This window comes from Anopheles coluzzii, chromosome 2 (assembly GCF_943734685.1).
Source record: "Anopheles coluzzii chromosome 2, AcolN3, whole genome shotgun sequence".
NCBI classification, from domain to species: Eukaryota; Metazoa; Arthropoda; class Insecta; order Diptera; family Culicidae; genus Anopheles; species Anopheles coluzzii.
Genome location: NC_064670.1, coordinates 117,165,087 through 117,186,731, shown reverse-complemented (window position 1 = coordinate 117,186,731; position 21,645 = coordinate 117,165,087). Strand labels below are relative to the sequence as shown.

General features: G+C 49.4%; 1 protein-coding gene across 1 annotated transcript in view; it reads right to left on the bottom strand.

The window, feature by feature from the left end:
* The window catches only part of LOC120952051 (AF4/FMR2 family member lilli), a 120,730-nt gene extending 100,950 nt beyond the window's left edge, over window positions 1–19,780 (bottom strand). Inside the window, exons 1-2 of the mRNA XM_049607439.1 lie at window positions 17,875–19,780; window positions 10,975–12,632 (exon numbers count right to left, since the gene is read on the bottom strand). Of these exons, the coding sequence (XP_049463396.1) occupies window positions 10,975–12,632; window positions 17,875–18,729 (2,513 nt within the window). The 5' untranslated portion in view covers window positions 18,730–19,780. The remainder of the gene's footprint in view (window positions 1–10,974; window positions 12,633–17,874) is intronic.
* Between the last annotated feature and the right edge of the window lie 1,865 nt (window positions 19,781–21,645).

The window sequence follows — 21,645 nt, the reverse complement described above, 5'->3', positions numbered from 1 at the left end:
GACGCCCAGCAGCGCAACAGTGACGCTTCAAACGCTTTATCTAAACGAGCCGACGGCGAAAGGCGAGAGGAGTTATTGAGCTGATGGTTGTTCGGTTTTTACGTAAAATTGTTTTAGCAACAGCAAACCAAAAAACGCCCTCCAGGCAGCATCAGGCAGCAGCTTGAGTCACACACCATCAGCGCCCATTGCTGCCCATATTTTTTTTCTGTGGCTCGAATTTCCTAGCGGTTCATCTAACAGCACCAAGTGTCTTGAACGTTTGTGTGTGCGTGCTTGATGATGAGGTTTTGAAAAATGAAAAATGTTGATCGAGGACGCCATTTCTCAAGCACCGCCCCATCGTGATCGAAGCAGAATAACATCTTGACCACACTACACAACAACAAAAAAACACGCTACGCAACGCTCTCTTCATCATCAACGCATTCGATCATCAACGGCGTGTCATCGAGCATCGAGCGCACCACCCCAGCATCACTCCATTTCTTTGTGTTTTGTGCCTCGCGCCTCCAACACACGATGCTCCACTTTCGCGGGCTGTAGAAGCCGCCCGGCAGAAGGCCTTCTATGAAGAGCGGTTCCAAGTGAAACCCAATCGCTTATGTGCGGACTCGCTTTTCGCATTAGGTTTCCAGCAGTTTTGAGCCCCCCGAGAGCCGGACGGTGCAACAAACGGCAACAACAACAACAAGCTGCGCAACTATTACCTGGGCGACCTTTTCTCAACGGTTTGGAAGGGCAGATTTGTAAGGAAAATATAAATAAAATAACAACACCACATACACAAGCACACACACACGTATTTCAATTTCATAATGTGCGCTCATGGGGATTGGACCACCTTTTTTGCGAGAGCGCGTACCTTGATTAAATCTTGAGCCCAAAACCGGGTCGAAAGACCCTTTTTCTCGGGACGAGGTGCTGTGTGCTTTATCCTCGGTTGGGTCACAGGTACGCCGCCGACCGAAGGAATGCAAAAATGTCACACTTAATTACGAACCGCCTTCAAACTTCAATAGACATGGGTTTTTTTGTTGTTGCTCTTGTATTAAGCTTTTAGGCGATATCCCCCAAAAACCCTTCAGTACTGGGATCGAGACCTTCGCAAAACCGAGCCAAACATACGAAACATAGGAGGGGGCAACTTGACGCTTGAAATTGGAGAGCATTACGGTTCTACAAGGGGTCTATTGGGCTAAATTGAATCAAATATCCCTTTTTTCATGAGAACTTTCAATGCAGATCAGAATGTTGTCAATTTCGGGACAGGTTTCAAATTTACAGTGTGATGATGTGCGCGCCATGTTTGCAACAATCTAGCCTAGAAAGCAATAAGTTCTGAAGCGATGCCCGAAAAACATTCGGTAAAAAAGAAACATTCCCCTCCCACCCAAAGCACCCAAATGCAGGTCAATCACGATTTCTCAAATCTCAAACCCAAGTTCGCTTGCAAGCGCTAAAGAAATTCATTAGCAACATCGTGCCGAAACAGCAATTGCACATCAGCAGCCAAGCACGTGATGCTGTCTTGTCGGTTACATTTCTCGCTCGCCAGTCTCTCTTCATTCCGACGATGTCAAAAAAAAAACACCGCAAAAGAACCGCAATAGCAAGTGGCAGCTTCTTGGCATCCTTATATTTAAAAATAAAGATTTCGGTACAGATTTCTAACGATCGCGGAACTCTCGAACCAAGGGCTGTTTTTTGTCCGAAAGATCGCCGACACCTTGCTGCTCCGAACAAATCAGCCACATTTTCAACAAATCGCACCTCAAGCTGAGCGATCTAACGGAACCGAGAGCGCTCGCTCTCCTAACGTCGTGGTAATCAAAAACAGAAGATCAAACCCCCATTATTCCCGCCATTATTACCCAAATGCGAACCGAAGTATGCGAGATCTGCCGCAACTAATCCTTCCCCCAGCCCAATGCGAACCCAATAATAATCCCCACGTCAAAGATCCGAAGCAAAAGAAAAGCGCTCAAACCCCCCTCCAATAAAGAGGAATTAACCGTTTAATCATCGTTAAAGGTCATGCACATTAGGGTGAAGTGTGTACGTTTGTGTGTATGTGATGAAAAGTTTCTATTCTTGCATGCCCATTAAGGCGCAGTGCGCGCTTGGCTGTGGTTGAAGAACAATTTCAATCTCATTAAACACTTGTTTTGCTCCAGCCCCTCGTCGCTCTACCCACATATACCGCCGCTTTGCATGGACGGAGATGGGGATTTCCGGAGCCGAACTCCAAATTCCCGATCATAACACACAGCGCCCGGGAACACAGCAGGCAAAACCCGCACCGCACTTTCGTTGCGCACGTTTCGTTTTCGTCGATCATTAGCAATGTTTAAGAACCATTGGAGCCATTGCCTTTGCCCACGAACATTCCCTTCCCTTTTCCAGCAGCACATTGTATCCGATCGTGTGGCTGTCTATGCTGCTGCTATGGGTCTTACTCCCCACCGGGTGGGATCATTCGCCACGATCAAATTAATGTTACACCTCAAAACCTCCTCTACCGTTCCAAGATTCTAGGCGTCTGTTCTCACTCACTCTGTGGCATTCCGTTCTCTCTGTTCCAAACTCACATCACTGCTCCACCAGTCCGACACCAACATCTCAGATGCCGATTCGATTTGATTGATTGAATTTCCATCCACGGACATATCGCGAGTGCGAGGGAGTTGCTCTAAACCGTCTCGATCGCCACGGTCCAAAAACCGTTTGTCTTTTGCTCTCCCGAGGGAATGATGGTAGAGTCTTGCGGCACAGCTGCCCGCAGATGGACAGCTAAACACTGTTGAAAAGATCTCCCCCGTTGCTTTCCGTTCTCTACCTTGCCAAGACATAAACAGCAGTCGCTGTACGTCTTGGCAAGACTTCCACCTTACCAAACAAAAAAGGTGATCAGTGAAAACTTGAAGTCGAAAGTTAGACGGGAGGAGCAAAGTGGGAAAAGGTTTTTGCTTAGCAGACCTGCTGCTGCTGCTAGCACATCATTGGCAGCCAATGTGCCTGTTTCTTTTGTGTCTAAGACTCGTCTATTGCGTCTCGCTACTTCTCTTTGTGTTTCTGGAGTTTGTGGTGATAGTTTTATATCGCTTTTTTCTCCCTCTCTCTATATTTCCCTTTGTGGTTTGGAGTTCGCATTGGATTCGCTCGTCTATTTTGTCGGCCGTAACAAAAACAAAGAATCGACCACGGCGACATTTTGTTAGAACATTAGGACGGACAACAGCAGAGAACTTTTGGGGTTGATGAACACCACGATTAGACGGAGCCCCACTAATTTGTGGACATTAGCTCCTACTTTTTGTACGGACGGCATTTTTGGTTTTTCCTTCAACACCAAAACACCGATCCCTTTTTCCTTTCTTCAGTTGATTTTACTCAATGTCTTCTCCCGCCCAAACGCACTGGAAACTTTTCTTCCAAAAGATCTCGCGCATTTGTTCTTTCTTTCGTTCATTGCGCGCGCGCTTCCTCACCCGGGGTACACTAACCTTCGACAAATGGCAAGTGTGTTTGCTGGTGGCCATCGTTTAGCGCCCGCCGATTTTTTCTTCGCCTCCAATTTTCCCCCGCGTAAACGAGGTTAGCGAAAGGTGAAGGTGAACGTAGAGGAAGGAAAAAAAGCGCGACAACAGTTCTCCACATCGGATGGCGACGGGACAGGGGAGCGGTCTAATGAATTTGGCCCAGATTACTGGACAAAGAAAAGCAAACTGCTCGCTTCGGTGTGTTCGGGCGCGGTGGGGTAGAGAAATAAAGCACCACAAAATTGAGGTGCGGTAAGATCAGTTTCTCAGTCACGAAGTCGTCCCAGTGCCGTGATTTTGTATCGGTGTGTGTTGGACGTGTTTGTGCTGCCGCCGTGTGTTTTGAAGACACTGGCTGCCCCACCAAGATGGGGGGTGCAACGTGTTTAACCGTGCCGCGTGGCAAGGAATGCACCCGCTAAAAGCTGTTTGGAGCATTTACCACGCCAATGTTTGATAGTTTTGTTGGTATCTAACTGCTTGAAAGGTTCTGTTTGTAGTCGCCCGTTAAGCAGTGATTAGGGGTGGTAGCGTGAACGTGTTAATGAAAATTTGGATGTTTGGTTGTATTTGTTTAGACGTTAAGAGGGATTTAAGTATTGAATTAACAGCCCATATCAGGGTGGAAATGTTCATCTACCGGGATATGCGCATACTTTTCAATTGATAATTGCGCTCTGCCACATCAGATTTTGACATGCTTTACAAACAACAGAGCATCGAAAAATCGTTATCTTAAACAAAACACGTTTTCTCTTAGAAAGAGAACTGTTTTGCTAGCCTAAATGAGCTTAGTTTGACGCGTGATTTTGTATAGAATATTGTCATAATTGTTAAAGCTGTAATCATTACCAATTATTTACTATTTTTAACGTGTTTTTTAATCAAATTATCGACTTTTCAATATTGCAGACATCATCTGAAACGGTAAGTAAAGTATGATAAGAAATGGTATTCATCCTTCATTTACATTAGCTCCCATTTACTACATAAAACAGAACATTCACTCTTGTGCACCAAAAATTAATTTTCCCTTTCGCGCTACCGATGTTTGCACCTTCAATAAGGAAAAATCAATACACGTTTTCTCTTAAACTCTCAATACCCTTATTGTTCGATCCCTAAAATAGGTATATTAAAAAAACGAAACTTAATTAATATTTCATTAATTTTGCAGTTCAATACAGAAAGCGATTCCCTCTTTTTTATTAAAAGCAGTAAAAGTTTGGAGCAGATTGCGCCGATTCGCTTCTCAGTGTGGTGAATGGTTTTAATTAAACCGATACCGCCCGGTTCGTTACATAGGTTGACAGAAAACCCTCCTCCCCCCTGCACATTCGGAGCAAATGTGGAGCATTAAACCGATTCTATGGCATAAAACACACACACACATACAAAAAACGCAGCTTCATGAGAGGGATTCACTTTCAATCTCATGCTTCGCTTCCTCTTTCCCTTCTGCTATCGGGATGTGTACCGTCCTCCAGCATGTGGGTCTGTGTGTGTGTTCTCAAATCTCATGTTACGCCTAATAAAAACATTTAATTCGATTCCCACTCCCCACTCGTCTCTGCGCAGGCACACAGCTGCGTTTGTCGGTAGCTCCGCTGCCAACAGCAGCTAGATGATTCCAGTGACATTTCCGAACCCGAACATCCGCTCTATAATTAGAAGCAGCGTGTAATAGGCTAGCAGTAGCACAACATCCTCCTCCCTCCTTGGCCTGGTCGTCCTGCGCTTAAGAGAGAGAGAGCGTTTGTGAAACAAAAATAAAACATCATACCGCTCGCTCGTTCGCTCGCTCCTTCCACGGTTGTAGCTAATTGCACTTTTCCTTGAAGGAAAAGTGATCCTGCTTTTAATTTCACACTCACACGGCTTTGTGCTAAGAGGGGCGCCCCGACCAAACCAAAACGACTAAACGGAGGACGCGAACCACCGCCGGCGTTGCGTTGCGCAGAGATTTGTAGCAATTAAGTGCAACGAGTGGCGCGACGCAGTGAAATGCGCATACCTTCCCTCCCTCTCCCCACAAAACGGGAAAGCGGAAAACCTACCGCCACGAAGCGCCTCGCGCAAGGCAGGGGCAAATTTATCACCCTCAGGCAAAGTGCAGGCCCGGGACACACTACAGAAGAAAAAGAAAGCCATACGCAATAACAACATACGGCACCACATACGAGCCAAGAACTCTCTTCTATCGCGCGCGCTCGCACGCTTAATGGTGCATTCACAGTTGCAACGGATCTAAAAATAGCACTTCAGAAAGTCCCCCGACCATCCAAATCGGCTTTCCGTTTGCCACGCATTGACTAATGTCTAGTGCTCTGTCTGCCGAGACCTTGAGCGGAGTTGGTTTTTTTTTTTGGGGGGGGGGGGGGGAGGGCAAGAAGATTTTGTCCACGATACCGACCAGTTGCCGGTCGTTTATCAATCCGCCCCACAGCAGCTGAAGACATGGAATACACAAAAAAAAGCATACAATCGGGCAAAAAGGGGAATAAAATGCACTTCGCGTCTAATATTAGGTGCCGTCGGCACCACTCCAAGCGGCGGCTGCATTTTGACAGGCCCTCCAATGTGAAGAGTGTCATGCACGCGGGACCCCAAAAATTTATGACAGAAGTAAATTTATTCGATCCATTCTTCCATCGCGGCACCGCAACACCGTCTTGTTAGCGAGTCTATCGCCCTGCCGCACGAGTCCACCACAGAGCGACGACTTACTTTCTAAAAAATCACCCACACAGCCGGGTGGCTTCCACCCACCATCTCCCCTTTAGTGGCGTTGACACTTTTCCTGTGCCCTTCCAGTGACGCTGTGTTGTAAACTGGGGCACACCAAACATCACACACAGACACACATGTTGGATGTTGATGTATGTTTTTTCTATGGCGATGGAAACCACACATCCTTCCGTTTCTTTTTCACACTGCTATATCGTGCTCTATCCGTCAGCCAGTGCGGCCCCGGGCATGGGGACACAATATACTCCCGCCCTCCGACGCTTTGCAGGGGACAAAACACCGGACCACGCGCGCGACAGCTCCGATGATATGGAAATGAATATTTGAATTAATTTCCGTTTCTGTCATTTCGAACCAAAACCCCCCCCAAACGCCCCTCCACCGGGTACGTCATGTTTGAGCCGGTCTTCCGGGGGGAGGGATGGCGAAAAGCTACTGCCTGTACCTCCCGGAATGGAGTGGAAAACGTTGAACATTGTGACATTGTGGGATGACGAGTGACATGATCCGGATGGTGTGAACAAGCATTGAGGAAAATGGAGGAAATTCATCTATTTTTATGCCCGTGGAAAGGTCAGCAACCGTGGCTGGACCGCACATTTTTCCAGCACAGTCGCCATTTGTTGCTAGATTACATTGTTGGTCGGTGGTGGTGGGGTTTTTGGTTTTTTCTCTCCAAAGTTTTCTGACACCGCGCGTGACCGTTACGTGAGATGAAAGTTTGACACCACCATCCACGGGGGCCACGGACACCACACGGATGTCCAATTTCGGGAGAATGTATCCAATTCTACAAATGTACCAAATAGCAATTCCACCAGCATTAAGCCCAAACCGTCCCCACCCTCCAAACCCGTCGAACGTCGAAAGCACTTTTCTTTAATGATGGGGGGGGCCCTTTTATAAAAATGACGCAACGCGTAGAACGCGGTGCGTGGCGACATCTCTCGATAAGAAAACGCCGCCGACAGGCAGGACAGATTGCAAAACCGGAGCAAGAGAGACTGACTTTATGACAGCGGCAGCATAAAATGGTGGCGTAAGCGAGGAACGTTCTGCCGGGCACGTTCTACATTCCAGGCCGATGGAAGAAACATCATCATTTCTGATTCCCCTCAACCCCGCACAATGCACAATGACCTACATTTTAAAAGACATCTTCTCCCCCCCCCCCCCCCCCACTTCCTGCAAGTTAGCCGGGGGAACAGCACACATCACGCGGCACACAAAACAGTGCAGAACCTTTTTAAAAGCATTAATCCGCACAACAATCGGTACATCTTTTAAATGAAGTCAAACGAATGCCGTATCATAAAACAACACAACGTATACGATGGTATAGAAAACATAACGAGAAAAGCATGTTGTACACACGTAACGCGTAAAATTAAACAACGTGTACATAATTATTTCAACTTAAAGCTAAGCGCGCCACCAGAAGCTTTCAACGTCGGTGGGATTAACAATATTGAGGGAAAAACAACCCAACAAGAGAGAAAGAGAGAGAGAGAAGCAGCATTGTTTATAAATTCCTGCTTATGAAACGGCCAACAAAAAGGGCATCCGATCGAGTTGGCGAGTGAACGAGGTGAAACTGGGGATGCATATTTATAATTAGGCCATCACGTGCCCGGCCCAGCCTGCCGTTGCCATCGCAACAACGGCGATGGAACGCCATAAAGAAATGATATCCGACTGCATTTGTACGCTTCGAATAAATAAAAAAAACAAGCAACGTACACAACAGGCAAGACATGCGTTGCGTCATGTGAAGAACACACTGCGGGCTACGGAATCCGCGGATCACAGGCGCAGTACTATGGTCACTATGGCTTTAAATGAAAGTCACCGAATTAATGTGCAGCTTTTCGCTCCGCTTCCGGATGGAGGCACCATTTCTTTTGTGGCATTTTTCCACCCTCACAACAGCGTTTTTTTTTTGTTGGTTGTACCGCTCCGATGTATCATTCATGAGAAAGGGCTATGGTAAGTCACTTTCTTCTTGCTGTGAATGCTTGATTCAAGCGCGTATCACGTAACACATACCACTGCTGTAGTAGTGCTCGCTGGTGCCACCGCCACAGTTAAATAGTGCACCCTTACCACATAAAATGAAGCAAAATCGCTACAGCCACACCGAGAGCACCGAGAGCATTACGTCAAAGCAGTCGGGCGGACGACCCCTTGAACCGATCACTTATCTTCTCAAACCCGGCACCGCCCGGCGCCATACACATTCCACCACTTCCGGCACACGCAGCTGCAGACAATACAGTCGTCCTCCGTCCACAGCTGGAGCCGGGGGAGCTTAGGAAGAATCGCACGAATCGCGGATCCGCCGTAAATCTCAATTCCCCGCCCGGCCCGACGAACGATGAGTGCTGCGCTCTCTGTGGCGGTTGAATTCCGCCAGGTTCAAAATTCCACCGCCGCCAGGTTTTCACGTTGGTGGTGCAGAAGCACACAAAAAATACGGGCCCGATGGAAACTCCGCATGCCACCGCTTTTTGTATGAATAATTAATCAGCGCGGAAAAGACAACCCGACGACGACGAGCTTCGGCAGAACGTGGTGCAGGGCGCAGGTAAGACATAGTAGTAGCGCCCGTCGTTGCTCGGGCTCATGTTTCATTATCGCAAGCAGCCGCACCGTCGTCATCATTTTAGGTTGAGTTAGTAGTGCAGACGAAACAATCAGAACGACGACGACGACGACGCCCCAAAACACACACTGCTCGAGACACCACACCACCCCAGCCCGGCCTTGTCAGGGTCGTCGCGTCGTTAGCGTGGGATGGTAAAAACGGTATGTCAAACGAAAGTAAACATCGCGGCGTGCATGGCCGTACGGCGGGGCTCATATAGGGCGTGCCGAAAAAAGCGGAAGTGAAGCGGAATTTTCGAATGCAGCAGCAGCAGCAGCAATAGCGACAGCGCTAATTAAGTTGCAGAACGGTCCCAGCCACAGGAAGTCAGCTGTCGAACGGCGGGACGAAATTAGCTGTGCCAAGTGTTGTGACTAATTGTGAGTGTGTGCTGTTTTGTTCGATGACATGAAGGATTTAGAACGGTATTAAAGGATTCATTAAACGGAGTAAAACGAAGGATAATTCAACTTTAAGCGTTGAAGAATTTAGGATTAAAGGTTATTTCACTGCTTTGACTAGAATTGTTACGACTAGGCGTGTGACTTGAAGCTGACTCAGGTGACAAGTGAAACAAAACAATCTTGGATCTCTATCAGCCCAGAGCTTCCAATTTGTTTAAGTGGATAGAACCGCTGACTCCTACAAGGTCGGACGAGTTCAATTCCGATGCGCTAATTAAGTATACCACCGTTCCTCTTTAAGACATGGTCTTGATTTTGATTTTGATGGTAGGTAACAGGTTGGCTGATAAGTCCCCGGTCTGACACATAGATGGCGCCGCTAGTATTAAATGCATTTTTTTTATATAGTACCAACCTTCAAATGATTGGTGTCAAAATTTGACGTCTGTATGTCAATTAGTTTGGGAGACAGAGCATCTTTTGTCAAGCAACTTTTGTGTTGTGTTATTCCACCAAGACAACGCACCGTGCCACAAGTCATTGAGAACGATGGCAAAAATTCATGAATTGGGCTTTGAATTGCTTCCCCACCCACCGTATTCTCCAGATCTGGCCCCCAGCGACTTTTTCTTGTTCTCAGACCTCAAAAGGATGCCGATCGATAAAATCGAATAAAATCGATTAATGAAGAGATGGGGAAACTCCTAGTAAAATCCCTATACAAAAATGGCAACTCGTGGGAAATTTACCTAACGATACATCACCCAATTTCTAATACAGTATTGGTTTTACTCCATTGTATCACAATTTTGCAAAAATTCAAAATAATCAAGAAAATTAATTAAAAGTACAGTGTTGATACCACCCAAGTACGAAATCTTCCCTGTAGGTACAAAACGATTGTACAAAAATAACCATCCCAAATAACACACCGTATCAAATTTCTAGGTCCTTCGAACCGGATACCAACAAAATACGATCGACCTTTTTTTTGCATTGGTTAAGCAGCATCCCACCGTTTCTACCCGCTCCCAAAAGGTCCCAACAAACCGGATGCAATTGGCAATGCCCGGACCCCACGATGATTGCGTGTCGCGCAGATTAACCCAAGCCCAGCCGCTTGCACCGTCCCTTCCCTTCCACGCTTCCCGCGTCACAACAAGATGGATCACTACTTCATTTTTCTTTTTCTTCAAAATCCTTTCACTTCCTAACCAGCAGCACGAGGGGGAAAGAAAAAGCTCAACTAAAAACCCCCGTATCCACCAGGGCCTCCCGGTGATAGGTGACGACCCCGCCGGGTGTGTTGTCGTTCAAAACCCCTAGACCCGAAAGACATCGCTCTTCACTCTCCTTTCCCGCCCCCATCGTTCATCGAAGGAAGAGAAAGTGAGTTTTGGATCGCGCTGTGTTACCTTGTGGGCGCTCAGAAACCCCACACCAACCCCCTCCACCTGGTCCGGAAGAAACCAAAAATCAAAAAGGCAAAAGAAGAGGGCAAAAAACGCACAAACCACAAACGAAAGTGAAAAATCAATAGCAATTGGCCCAGGCCGCGTACCGTCGCCGTTTGAATATGCCCGTTTGGAAAGTAAACAAAACATTGGTTCACAGGCCACCCTTTGGGGTCACTTACCTTCGCATGATCGGTATCGGGAACGTGTAGCGGCAATCATCGGCAGCCCGGACCGGTATGGCAGCGGCGGCGGCGGCGGCGGCCGCGACCGCATTCGCCGGGATCATCTGCGGCAGGAGGGAGGCTCCCATCGGCAGGGTCGTGTACGGCGGTGGTAGATGGCTGTGCAGAATGTCGGGTATGATCTCGATCGGCGGCGGCGACCGGTGCAACGGTGCCGGCGGTACCGGCGGTTCCAGCGGATGGATGTGCTGGAGCCGGTTGCGCGCCTGCCGCCGCTCGCGTCGCTCACGCCGCCGATGCTCGCGCGTACTAAACTCGGACCCGGGCGGGCCGAGCAGGGTCGTCACGAGCGGTTCCGCGGCCACCGCCGGGCTGCCGATGAACCCCGGATGCTGCAGCAGAAGATGCGCTGGTTGAGGTGACTGTTGCTGTTGCTGCGGTTGCTGATGTTGCTGTTGCTGCTGCTGCTGCTGCTGCTGCTGGATTGTGTCATCCGTTTGCGCCTCGGTAGACGTAAAGGTACGCGAAGGCGTTGCGACCCCACTGCTCTGTGCACTTCGATTGCCCCCCTCCCCACACTCACTCGCACCGTTGCGCCCTGCCCCGGGCGATTCGATCGACTGATCGACACTAGAAACTTGCACCATCGGCTCGACGGCCGCCTCACTCGTATTTACACTACCGCCCTGCTGCTCACTGCCTGCCGCCGGCTCGGGGCGCACCACCACACTGCACTGTTGCTCTGCGGCACCCTGCCCCCCTTCACACTCCACCGGCTCTTGCGGGCCGCTGGCCACCGGGGCCGCCCGGTAGCAGCTCACTATGCTCACGCCGGACGCCGCATTGTTAACCACATCATTCTGCTGCTGATTGTTTGGATCGAGCCGATTGACCTGGATCGTCAACGCCGGCAGCGACACACCGGCCGCGGGCGGGCCCTCCCCCTCGGCGGGAATGTACACACTGGTCCGGCTGCCGCCCTCGGCCAGCCCGGCCGCCGGCACGTTCAGCCGCATCGCCACGGAAAGCTGCTCGGGACGGTCGCCGTCTCCGCTTCCTTCCCCACTATGCACCACCACCACTTGCTGCTGCTGCTCTGTTACGACGCGATCGATCTCACTGCTGCGTACACGATCCGCTTGCGCACCGTCCGCACGACGCACCGACGTCGATGTTGCTGCGTTCGCTTGCCGCACACAATTAAACGCGCTGACGGCGCACGCCACTGGCGGACCGGACTCGAACGGCACGGCCGCTGCTTCCCCTTCCATGGCTCGCTGCGATGGTGTGCGTGAGAGCGGTGCTGCGAGCGCACCAATACCACCGCAGCCAGCGTGCTGCAAGGGTAGCAACGGCGTTGCTATGGTGGAATTATGTTGCCCTACGGTGGTGGCGGTGGTGCCCTTCCAACGTGGTTCGGTGGATGGCAAATGTAGGTCTCCTCCGGGGGTGCCACCATCACCCGTCACCGTTGTCGTGGTGCTCGTCCGGCGCAGCATTGCGGAAATTATGCACAAACTGTCGTTCGGCGGGCTGCGATTGCTGCTGCTGGTACGCTCAGTGTTGTTGTTAATGCTGTTCATGTTGCTACTATCCGGCGCGGTGGCGACGGCGGCTGTCACCCTCTCCCCATTACCATTATTATCGGCGTAAACCTGTTGAAGGGAGATTATGAGCACAACAACATAAAGGGTGTGAGTAAGAGTTAAGAGATAATAGAGAGAGATGGAAAAAAGAGAACAAGGTACAGAGACAACATAAAGTTTACCAAAAAATCCACCCTCTCTCACACACAGACACACGCGCGCACATACATACAAACAAACCTACACACTGGCTGCTTCACCAAACTCGCACTGTACGCACTTTCTCGGTGTTCAGTGTGCATGCACCAACCAACCAACCAACCAAACGGGGAAGCATAAATGCGCATATCTCGGGCAGCAGCAGCATAAGCGAGCGAGCAAAAAAACAAGCCTTTGGCGAGAAGCAAAATCTCAGAAACGGAACACCGCCAACGGTGTGTGTTGTGGTGAAAGGTCTTGGGTCTATTTTTTTTTTTTACTTTACGACGACGCCCTGGCCTTTGCGCCCTTTTGCGCACAAGAAACTGTCTCGGTCGTTCGTTCTCGAAGGGTTTTTGTTTTTTTTTTGTGTGTTTGTGTCTCTCTGTCTGTCTTCGGTTTTGTATCGTCCCACATTCTTATGCTGTCTGTATTATGTGCTATCGCGTTTGAGCATGTTTCTCGAGCAGTTTCTGTTCGGAGTGATGATTTACGGAGCGTGTGTGTCTGTGTGTGTGGTGTAATGGCGATTTCGAAGGAACGGGAATGAGGCTTTGGCGTAAGAGTCTCCCTACTGCAAGGGAGAATTGATCATGGCAAGTTGTTGCTGTAGGTATGTGCAGAAGGATTTGTGCAGTTTCCACCTTGCTCTGCAAACAGACACAGAAAAAATTATCTTTTGCGGTAGGAGCTCTTAATTTGCATCGTGAGCGACAGAGAGAGATGTGTTTCTGTTAACGGTCCAGCAAAAAAGGAGGATCACAGTTTAATGCTGAAATTGACCTTCTTGGTAACTTAATAGAAAAGCTAGAATTAATCTGAAAATCTTCTATTTTTCAACAAGCTACATTATCTTTTAATTTAAGATTGTTAACTACAACGGAATCTTCATTGCACTAAATTTTGAATCTATTATTACAGGTTCTAATCTAGAATTGGACCCAATACCTGCAGCTGCTGTCGCACGGCACTTAACAGAACACTACGAGGCTGTCTCACTGCTAGATGGTTATTCTGGAACCATATCAATACTCCGCACTGTCCGCAAGCAATAGCAGAATGGCCTTCAATAGGTCTCTGGCCACGGGAGTAAGAAAATATTACCTTAATGTCAAACTAGATGCTTCTGTTTTTTATACATATCCTGTAAAAAAAAGCTTCGAAGTAAGTTGACATGCCCTGATGTGTGAGCAAAAAGGTAAATAAACGGCTCAATTGGTTTGATGATGATCAATTGGTTTGAAGCGTTTTGATTTACAGGGTTGCTCAGGGATTTTCTATATTTTGGAACATTTTCTTGACTCTTTCTTATTGGAAATGAACATTATTTCTGGCGAATTGGACTCTCTCTCTCTCTCTCTCTCTCTCTCTTCCCTTTCAAACAGACTCATTTTGAATCCAACAGGAATTTGAAGTTCCTGTTAAAAATAGGTCCCGTAGAGTCCAATTCCTATTACATTCCCAGTAGAAAACGTTAGGAAGGTTTCCCAAAATTATGAGAGCTCCTGAAATATCAGGTAACAACAAATAGTATTCTTCATTCATCCTCGGTCATCTTTTTGGCTATTTTATTTTAAGCGTCCTATTAATGAATTCCTAATATAGTCTGAGATAAATGCGATATGTTTTCTTGTTGTTAACTCTACAAAATGTATTTAAAACTCACGAAAAAAAACTACAACAACATCGTAAGAACGGTATCGGACAAAATCTGTACCCAAAATCCAACACCTCCAATAGGACCCAACATCAACGATTTACCTCATCTAGCACAGTTCCTGTTACGGTCACGTCGCACCATCTCGAAAAGGGTTGCATCATGACATTAATTGAATTAAAATTAACTATTTCCGGCTGCACCAATTTCTTTAAAACATTATTTTGGAAACCCTTATTTTTTTCCTAACTAAATGGCCTTCTTGCTACCCCAAAACATCATCCTTTCCATTCCCCCTTTTGCACGTGCGCGCACCTGCACCATGATCAACCCGCATTACACGAGTCACGCAATTCGATTACCCGCTCTCGAATGGGCTGGCTGACCAAGCTTGACCGAAACATCGGTTTCGTTTCGCACCGCAAGATGGGTGCGCGCTCGCGAAGCGCTTATTTTTTCTTCGCCCTTTCCGCTGCCCGATGAATACCATTAGTCATGATGATCTCATGGCGGGGGGGGGGGGTATGATTTTCCTGCTGCTGCTTTGAACTTTCCATGCCCGGTTCCCGTTATGGGGACCAAAAATCCCGAGCTCCCTTTTCCAAACGGTGCGATCGTCGTTCTGGATGATCGAGCAAACTCTGCAGAGCGCGGCGAAGGCTTTGATTTCAGCAGGGGGGGGGGGGGGGAATCCCTGTTTCTATGCCAATGTTTGGTTCCGAAGCAACAACTGCGTGCAAAATAAAGACCAAGGTTGGGGAAAATAAGGGGAAACAGTAACGAATGGTGGATGACAATGATGATTTCCCCCCGTAAAAACCGAACCGGAGCTTCCCGCCAATCATTATGGTTTATTAATTTGCTACACAACTACCGCCAACTTGCCCGCCAAACGGTACAAATGACACATTCAAGCGCAAACCGTACAAATTGATGATGATCAGCATCATCGGCGGTGCAGCCGCCTTTGTCATGGTGAAATGGTAATCTCCTATTTGTGCTGACCGGGCCCGGGGGTGGCTTTCCCGGAGTGCGAGTGAGCGAGACACGGGACCGGGACGTAGGATTAAAGGTTTTGGGTTAGGGCAGATTAGAGGGATTACGGGATAACAACTCTACAACAGCAGTTGATTACCAAAGTCCGCGAAAGGCACACAAATACGGTGGCATTAGAGCACACAGAGCGCGCCCCGCTTATGCTTATGCTTCGGCCGGAAAATGACCGGTACACATTGTGTGCGGATTTGCGGCCGTATTCATTAGGAGCAGGTCCAGTACTGTCCAGTGTAAGCGTATTTGCATTGAGATAGTGAGTGAGGAAGGCACAAAAGAAACCTTATCACGCAGACAGTAGCAGTCTTGTACTTAAGCCCTTAGCCTATCACGCCATTTTATGGCTCTTACGAAGTGATAAAAGAAAAACAACCACCTCCACACACACAGACACAAACGCAGTCAGATAATTATCCACCTCGGTTTACATCATCACGGTCACTTTCCCTGTCGCGGACCGCGTACCGTGACCGAAAGCTTTTTCCGGGGAACAGTTTCCGTTTTTCTTTCCACGCGTTCGACACGCACGAGCTGCCCACAGCCCTCAACCCCTTGCGGCACACCGATAACACAGCCCCGTCGCACAAACGGAAGTGTTTCTCTGCCTCTCCTCTCCTCCCAATTGCACGTGCCGCGTGAAGAGTTTACCGTTGTACTTTATCACCTCCTATGTGTGTGCTTTTACTCGACACATTGCCGCTAGACACAACATCACACACGATGGCTTTTGAAGCGTACCCCCATCTCCTGTAAGTGGTGTAAATGGGGGTAAGATGTCCATCACCCCGATGTGTGCGTCCCACTCCCGAAAATAGCCCGCAGCCATCGGTTTGGGAAGGTTCCACAACCAGGGTGGAAGGATCATTAGCGTGTGTGCCGGCCTATCACGCTTATCAGGGAGAGCCCGAAGCGCGTGGGTAAGTTCAATGCCACCAGTGAAGCACTTCTCCTTTGTTTCACTGACCACTGACGGAGTGGGTCACTAAACGGCAACCCACGCACGATTCTGTGCGATCGTTTTCCGGTGAAACGATAACGAACGGCACGGGCTTGCGGGCTTGCGTTGCGTGACACGTGCTGGGAAGCGTTTGTCGGAAGCTCGGCCCAGGAGTCAATTGGCTAGCTGAGGCTGTCTACGGGGTGATACCAACGCACTTACCCTTAAAGGGGGCGCTTGCTCATCCTGTGAGTGACTTGCACACACGCACAGCACCACCAATTAATGGCACGAAATTGGTGATGATGAGTGGTCATGATTTTGCTTTTACCCCTTAGCTAGGAACAGGAACGCCTCGGTCAAGGCACCGTACCATGCTGCTTGAAGGACGTTGAGCTTCGAGTTTGGCGATGAATGTGCACTCTTTCAGGGATATTGAGCTTTATCGAAAACTAATGAAATCAATATCACATCACGGCTTCGAACACGGTAGTGATAACGAAACACGATACTTCTGAACTTTGATTGCTTAACACTTCGATTATTCCGGTCAGACTAGTGATGGGCTCTCTGGAGCTCATCCATAATTCCGAACCGAACCCGGCAGAAACTGAACCATCAGTTTGGTCCGAAACGTGATCTCTGAGTCGTTCGGAGTCATTCAGAATCTGAGTCAAGGTCGCCCGAAGTCTAAATTCCCCGAAGTGTTGGAATCAGTGTTGTCCGGAGTCGGAGTCGCCCGGTGTCTGAATCGTCCGGAGATGTAGTCGCTCAGGGTCGAACACTTTTAAAGTTGGAGTCATTTGAAGTTAGAGTCGTCCAAAGACGTCCGAATCCAATAAACTTCGGGCGAGTCGGACTCCGATTGACTTTGACTAGCTATAATTCCACCCGACGTCAACTCCGGACGACTTCGGACATCTACGACTCCTGAAGACTCCGAACGAGTTCGGCAGACTCTAACTCCAATGACTCCGGAAGACTTCGAATTTGCCGACAACTCCCGACGACTCCGAATCCGGACAACTTCTTCTACGGACGAGTTGGAATTAAACTCCAGATGACTCCGACTCTAAACAATTTCGATTCGGTACAACTTTGAACGGTTCTGGCCAGCTCCGAATAACGCTGATTGGAACCTACCTTCCAATATAAGTTCCAAAATTGTCGGAATTCAATCGGAATCAACTCCCGTTGTGTGTCCAACTTTACCCACCACTATGCTCAATCTCCTCCAATCTTAGTGTCAACAGCATCCACACAAACACACCGCACGGAGTGTACGTGACATCCGGAAAGGCGAAAAGGGAACGACGGTATTTATTAGCAATCCGATCCCATTACCCTCCCCATCCAACCCCTATAAACAACCACACGGTAATCACTCAGTCATACACACGCTCACACCTGCAAACACACGAGAGAACGATTAAGCACTAATGAATGACACAACACGGGAAACTAACCTGATAATCGTCCTGGTAGCTATCAGCAAAGCCGTCAACTTCCCTCGCTGCTGCAGTTGCTGCTGCGGTTGTACCACCACCAACACCACCACCGTGGCTGTCCAGTGCAAGCAAGCTGTACGGCAGGGAAGATGTCTCCAGCTGGGCGGGTCCCACCCCCGCCTGCCACCGGCCAACGAACGGTGTCTGGAGCTGCAGGTACGTAGGTCGTCGCCGCTTCTCGATGTTGCTGCGACCGTCCGCAGCACCGGCGACCGTCAGCGTTTGCCAAGGTGCGGTCGACGCCGGTCGCTCGTCCACCCTCGGTGGCGGTAGAAAACTGTAGGAACTTCTGCTGCTAGTTACCGGCTGGCCGAGGCCAGCATAACCATAGGAACTGCCATCAATGCCGCCCGGGTAGCCGTAGCCGTAGTAGTGGTTGCTGCTACTGTTGTTGTTGTTGTTGATGCTAGAACCACTGCCGTACCCATACCAATCGGCACCATCGAATGCACCAAAGCCAAGCTCGGGCTGATCATAATAAGGATAGCTAAACCGACTGCCCAATGCCTCACCGTCACCCGGAGCCGCCGGTTTGCCCCCCGTCGTCCTGCTGGTCCGATAGCTCCACGCGGAAAGACTTCTTCGCATCAGTGACTGTTGCTGGTGCTGCGGCGTTTGGCGCCGGTGGTCTGGGTTTGCCCCAGTTCCGAAGAAGCTATAGCCGTTGTGGTTGCCGTTGCCCCGCTGTAGCACCTCCGTCTCGTCCGACGAGTCCGACTCGGAAAGGTTGTTGTCGTACGGCGTCCAGAGCATCGAGGACAGTGCCTCCTCCACGTCGGGCGGCTTCCGATGGGCCCGTGATTGCGCATGCATCTTGCCCGTCACTGTCTTCCTGCGAACGGCACCAAACACGCACTAACCCACACGGACAAATAAATCCTCCAGGTTTGGGCTTCTCTCTCGCTCTCTCTCTCTCTCTCAGCTTGGACGCTGTCCGTCGCATCGAACCATCGAACTGGGTAGCCTTCGACCGGGTGCCCTATCACACTGGGGCTGGCTTGACCTCGCTAACCCGGCTAATTGTTCGGTCATCGTCAGCGGTTGCCCAACCGGTTCGAACGGGATTTCGGGCTTATCGTTTTAGTAACATAAACATAAACATGCCAAACGCGATACCTAAACCACACGCCTTGCTTGGAAAGGGAATTTGTGCGCGAGCCTAACCGTTGGGTACGGGATGCACAATGATCTCCTTTTTTTGTTTGCTTTCGTATTCGTCCTCTTTGCTTCGATCGAACGAATTACCGAGAAAAAAGGGACACCGATGCTGCTGTTTTTGCAGTGCACTAGTACCTTTCGTGTCTCTCTCGTTCCGGTTTCCAACGGCAAAAGGGTTGCACTTTAATGTCCTGTTTTGCCTCCTGCACGGTGGTACCTCGGCACCGCTCAGTATAAGGGAATTCAAATTAGACGATATTTATGTTTCTATCTCGGTCCGTTGCATCCGAACCCGCACCCAACGATTTGCTCTTCAGCGTGCTCTTTATCGTGCTGGGGGCGCACGGTGGAGCATCATTAGCATCCTTATCGTCATCAGTTTTGCTTGCGCTTCTTAGCAACCAACCGCGCACGTGGAATGTACTTGAAAGAAGACGGACGAGATTCAGAATATCAGCGATGTCCTTCGTTGGCTGATATTCTCTTCTGCCGCTTTCCTTTCCCAACCAGTGTTTGTCCACGACTATCTGGTCTCGTTAATTCCGCTGTTGTCTCGGGTTTTCTTGTTTGTAAATAAATTTCTGTACCCTAAAAAAGCACGACCTGTGGCCTTCGATGTACACACTCCAGTTCTGTCCAGCATCAACGTGCCGACGATGGCTGACCCAAACCTCCAGATAGTGCTGAAGCTTATTCTTTGGTTTTAACTCAATTTGCTTTTGAGATTTTCTTCCTGTGCTCTGTGGCACTTTCTGTTTCCAATTCCACCACTGGCAGCGTCTGTTTTCACTTTTTACCAACACACACACGGCAACGGTTCCAAAATCATTGCACGTGGCTCGTCCGACCCCGTGCGCGCTGCGTCCGAGCTATGCGGTGTGTAAGCACGCGAAGATCAGGCAGCCATTGTTTGTGCGATTAATTTCAAACCACCGGTTTGCTGCCGATGCTGCTGCTGTTGGCAGCGACGGTTTTGTCCTCCAACCGAACCCCGAAAACAACCGTCACCACAAATCCACGTCTCCATCAAGCGGCAGCCACAGCTTTGCGCTGATTTCGTCGACAGCGTCGCGACCTCTTCGGCACACAATCCGTGAAGCCAATCATCTTAGGGTACGTTCGCGGTTCGAGGTCGGTCGGTCGGTCGGTCGGGGGCCGTTCAGCTTCACAAATCCTGCAAAAGGAAACAAAAAGAAGAAGACAAAAAAAAATCAACAACAAGAATGGCTTCTTTTTAAAGGCGTTGTGTACAGTTTGCGGTGTACTCCCGCAAGACGACACAGCAAAACAAGGGATGGCACTTCCGTTTTTCCATCTCGCTTCCCAAAATGAATATGCATGCAAAGGGGGAGGAAGAACGGGCCACGGTGCTATGCTAATGAGCGAATGAATATTAAGTTGGTTAATGAAAAATGATAATTCTACTACTATTGCAACCGCACTCCTCCGGTACTCGCGCGGTGTCGTTGTCGGTGGTGCTGGTTTGCATTTTCCATTGCGCTCCGGGTTGAAGCATTTTCATATTTCTTCGCTGAGAGTGTCTTGCTGGGCTGAGTGGCACAAGACGAGATGCTGTGAGGATGATTGTTTATAAGAAAAACCGGAAAGAAGTGTTGAAGCGTCTAGCGCGTTTGAAATAGCTGATGCTTCTCCTGCCGCAGCAAAAAGGCATTAAACTTTCATCACGCATAAGTTCCTATCGGAAGATCGGCGCAACAACGGCCCAGCCGAGTGCTTTGTGGCCCTTTTCCTCTGCCCAGGACCGTTGCAGAATGTCTCTAAGACAACCATCGCCATAACGTCTACCGCTGGCCAGCCGAAGAAATGGTGCCCCATTTCTCAACCCCGGCGATGTGCGCAATGCCAACCGCACCGTATCCGTGTACACGCTGCGCTGCCCCTGTCATTCATCGTTCAATGACGTTGCAGCGTTCTCTTCTCGACACCGCGTTCCACACACCGATCAGGCGCGGATGAAACAATGCACTTGCATCGCATTTGCATCGTGCCTGGAGAGGGAGCGGGGTGGCACGTTTTGTCTTTCGGCTTCGAAGAAAATGGGCTGAGCGGAACCGGACGAGAACCAAGGAAAGTGAGTTGAGGGTATGGAAGGGCCCGTATGTGTGCGCTTATGCGAACCTTGCTCGCATGAGCTATGATCGAGCAGTGCACACACACACACACACGCACGCATAGTCCGGGCCCAACAAAACCAAACATCCACCACCACCCCTGCACACATGAGTTTCGCCTTTTCCACAATGCCTATTGTGTGACCTCCACTGACTGCTTTCCGCCTCCAATGGTATGTACGCACACACACATACACCTTGAAAACTCCCTCCCCTAAGCGTAGTGTGTTGGAAAACTTCGTTTTCGCTAGGTCAACACATATACCACCCATTTTGCCGCACCTCAGAAACACCCCCCCCCCCCCCCCCCCCCCCAACCAAACCGACCCAACACGGACAAATTTGTGAATCAATTGTGGTGGCACCGAACCGGAGCAACCGAACGGGCAGTTTCGAGCAGTTCCGAGTTCCGGCCGTCGAGCGCTTTTCCTCGTCCTCT